Source organism: Crocodylus porosus, unplaced genomic scaffold (genome assembly GCF_001723895.1).
Source record: "Crocodylus porosus isolate Cpor-Errol unplaced genomic scaffold, CroPor_comp1, whole genome shotgun sequence".
Lineage (NCBI taxonomy): Eukaryota > Metazoa > Chordata > Crocodylia > Crocodylidae > Crocodylus > Crocodylus porosus.
Window position 1 is genome coordinate 36,481,457 of NW_017728911.1, and position 3,571 is coordinate 36,485,027.

The 3,571-nt window shown below is 48.9% G+C and overlaps 1 protein-coding gene across 1 annotated transcript; it reads right to left on the reverse strand.

The window, feature by feature from the left end:
• Positions 1–209: 209 nt before the first annotated feature.
• LOC109309184 (actin, cytoplasmic 2-like) lies at positions 210–2,618 on the reverse strand. The gene has a single exon (XM_019533825.1). The coding sequence runs from the start codon at positions 2,560–2,562 to the stop codon at positions 1,432–1,434; it is 1,131 nt and encodes a 376-aa protein (XP_019389370.1). The 5' UTR covers positions 2,563–2,618; the 3' UTR covers positions 210–1,431.
• Positions 2,619–3,571: the final 953 nt, after the last annotated feature.

A 3,571-nucleotide genomic window follows, 5' to 3' on the forward strand; every position in this document is an offset into this window, starting at 1 on the left:
GCACACAGCCAAGTTACAAGAGAGTCAAGGCCAAGTTTTAGTCAAGAGCTGCCGAAGTCTCTCCCCTGTTCCCAGCCAGAGTACTGTCCAGAAAGTACTCAGCATTGCACCAATATACATGTTATATGTTACAAGGATAGTGGCCTTGGCCCTATTCATTGAAGTCTAGGTTGGGTCTGGGATTAGGAGCTTCCTAGACTACAGTCCTAAACATGAAAGCCACCCTATTCAGAGAGGTTATGTTGTGATGCAGTTCCCCACCCTCATCATGCTATTTGGCTCCTTCTAGGGAGACCACTGCAAGTTGTGTGCTCAGGCTTTAGTAGCCAGCAGAATTTTTATTCCAGAAAGTGGTTCCAATACAGGGTTTGACAGGACTGCTGAATTTGAAAGGGCTTACGGTGGATCCATCAGTTTTTCCCTGAAAGAGGTAGGGGGCATGGTTAATAGCAAGCAGGTTAATTCTGTAATCCTAGAGGGACTGAAGACTTTTAGACCAACCACATGGTAAGTGTGAAGAAAGGAGAAGTTAAACAATGTTTAGTGGCTAAGCAGCAAGAATTTCATTCCAACCAGCAGGCATTTACAGGATGATTACATGATTAAATACACAAGTAGAGATGGGCTTCTCATCTGTGGATATTCTTAACTGTCCTCAAATTAGAGCCTGACAAAAATTGAGATTAAATGGTAGTCTTCTGTTCAGATGCATGCAGTGACCTCACCGGCTGATCCCAATCAGTAGGAGGAGAGAGGGCCTAAAAACTGGTATTAAAACTACTGAGGCAGCTCTGCCACTTAGAGTTACAGTAGTAGGCATGGGGGTAACAGGGTTGTTTAGGACCAAGAAGAGGGTAGCTACAAGTTGGCTACAATACTCCTCCCCTTGGAGAAGTTAACTGGAGAATAAGGGGCTTAGCTATGCAAGAGCTATTTCCTTGTTGCCCGAATCATCCCAGCATAGCATACAGTGCCCAGGGGCATGACATGGGAACTCAGGCCACAGCCAAAGTCACTCCATAGGTTTTCCCTCCACATCCCACTCAGCATCCTGGATGCTTACCTCTTCAGTTCCATGGAACTTCACCGAGACAAGCCAGTGCTTCTCTGTGCAAGCTATAAACCCTCCCCAGACACCTGAAACCCAGCTCAAGACTTGGGAGCCTTTCATAGTTTGAAGAGGAACTAGTTAGAACACCGACCTCCCACCCCCACAGCTGCTTTTTGATACCCAAAAAGCCACCAGACTGTAGCCCCTTCCCCTTACTTGGGGTACATAAGTTGTCCCAGGTAGTAGACATCACAAGCAGGACCCTGAGCTGGGTTCTATGAAGCCAGCATCCAGATAGCTCCACTACCAGTCTCAGCAGCTGAGGACAAAGGATTGTCTTTAGACGACTTGTGTTGTAGATATATTCTTAGGCAGCTCATTTAGAAGCATTTACGGTGGACAATAGCAGGGCCGGCTTCATCATACTCCTCCTTGCTGATCCACATCTGCTGGAAGGTGGACAGAGAAGCCAGGATCGATCCTCCAATCCAGACTGAATATTTACGCTCTGGTGGGGCAACTATCTTGATTTTCATGGTGGCGGGTGCCAAGGCGCAGATCTCCTTCCTCATGCGGTCAGCAATGCCTGGGTACATGGTGGTGCCCCCAGACAGCACCGTGTTGGCATACAGGTCTTTTCGGATGTCCACGTCACACTTCATGATGGAGTTGAAAGTGGTCTCATGGATGCCACAGGACTCCATGCCCAGAAAGGAGGGCTGGAACATGGCCTCCGGGCACCTGAACCGCTCATTCCCAATAGTGATGACTTGGCCATCAGGCAGCTCATAGCTCCTCTCCAGGGAGCAAGAGGATGCAGCTGTGGTCATCTCCACATCAAAGTCCATAGCTACATAGCACAGCTTTTCCTTGATGTCCCTCACAATCTCCCTCTCGGCTGTGGTGGTGAAGCTATAGCCTCTCTCCGTCAGGATCTTCATGAGGTAGTCAGTCAGGTCACGGCCTGCCAAGTCCAGACGCAGGATGGCATGTGGCAAGGCATAGCCCTCGTAGATAGGCACGGTGTGGGTGACACCATCCCCAGAGTCCATGACAATGCCAGTGGTACGGCCAGAGGCATACAGGGACAACACAGCCTGGATAGCCACATACATAGCTGGGGCATTGAAGGTCTCAAACATAATCTGAGTCATCTTCTCCCTATTAGCCTTTGGGTTCAGGGGAGCCTCTGTAAGCAGGATTGGGTGCTCCTCAGGGGCCACCCTAAGCTCATTGTAGAAGGTATGATGCCAGATCTTCTCCATGTCATCCCAGTTGGTGACAATCCCATGCTCAATGGGATACTTCAGGGTCAGAATGCCTCGCTTGCTCTGGGCTTCATCTCCCACATAGCTGTCTTTGTGGCCCATCCCCACCATGACCCCCTGGTGCCTGGGCCGCCCCACAATGGAAGGGAACACAGCACGGGGAGCATCATCCCCTGCAAAGCCAGCTTTACACATACCAGAGCCATTGTCAACCACCAGCGCTGCAATCTCTTCTTCAACCATTGTGGGTTACCTGGGAGGGTAGAAACAAAAACTGAACCACTCAGATGCCCTGCCAGCTGGATAGCATGCCCTAGCCTGCCACACAGCCTATTTAAGGGGGTTCTAGCTCCACCCCCCTATCCTGTCTCTGCACCTGATTGGAGTATCCAAGGGCATCTTCTGGGATCCTATTGGGTCACTGATGTCTTGCCCAGGGCAGCAGCTGGTTTGCATTAGAGAGATGCACAGAGGCAATGCAGTCTGCAACTCTGGCTTCCACCAGGGCATTTCCCCCTCTGCAGGGATCCTCTCAGAGGGATGGTGCAAACTAGTGCAAGACCATTGCACTAGCTGGCAATATAAGGAAAGAGCGGTAGTGGGAGTGGGCATTTCCCCTCTTCTAGGTTGCACACCTTAAGCCCTTAAATCAAGGTAGATTAGACCTTCCCAACCCCATTGTTTCCTTTCATTGAAAATGGCTGTGGGGAATCTCCAGAGGTCTTTCTGCTGTGACTTTCCAGAGGCCATAAACCTGCTGACTATGATGGGCTTTTTGTTTCTGGAAGGTGCTATTATCTGCTTGCTTCCCTGAAGCAAGCTGCATGAGGGAGACAGAGGTTATCTCAAGCTACTGTTATAAAAGAAGAGCAAGAGATCAAAATATGGAGCAAGGTTTTCTATGGTCCATGTTAATACTTAGTGTTTACAGAGCACTTTCCACTAAATGAACTTTACAGGTGAGTCTTAGAGGGGGGCACTGTGCAAAAATCCTTCCTCATTAGAGCACCAGACACTGATAATTAATCCAACACCAGGGCTGTTCTTTGCAAATGAGCAACAGTTGGAAAGACGGGGTGTATCCCTGCTGCATCTCCCCGCTGGAGTGAAAGCAAGCAAGGCATAGTACAAGCTGCTATGACCAACAGCAGTAAAGATGAAAAGCTTTGGGGACGGTTGGTGGTGTTATTTTCCACACAGTTTGTTTTTAGTTATACATTTTTATCATAGAAATGGCAGATTAATCTAATCG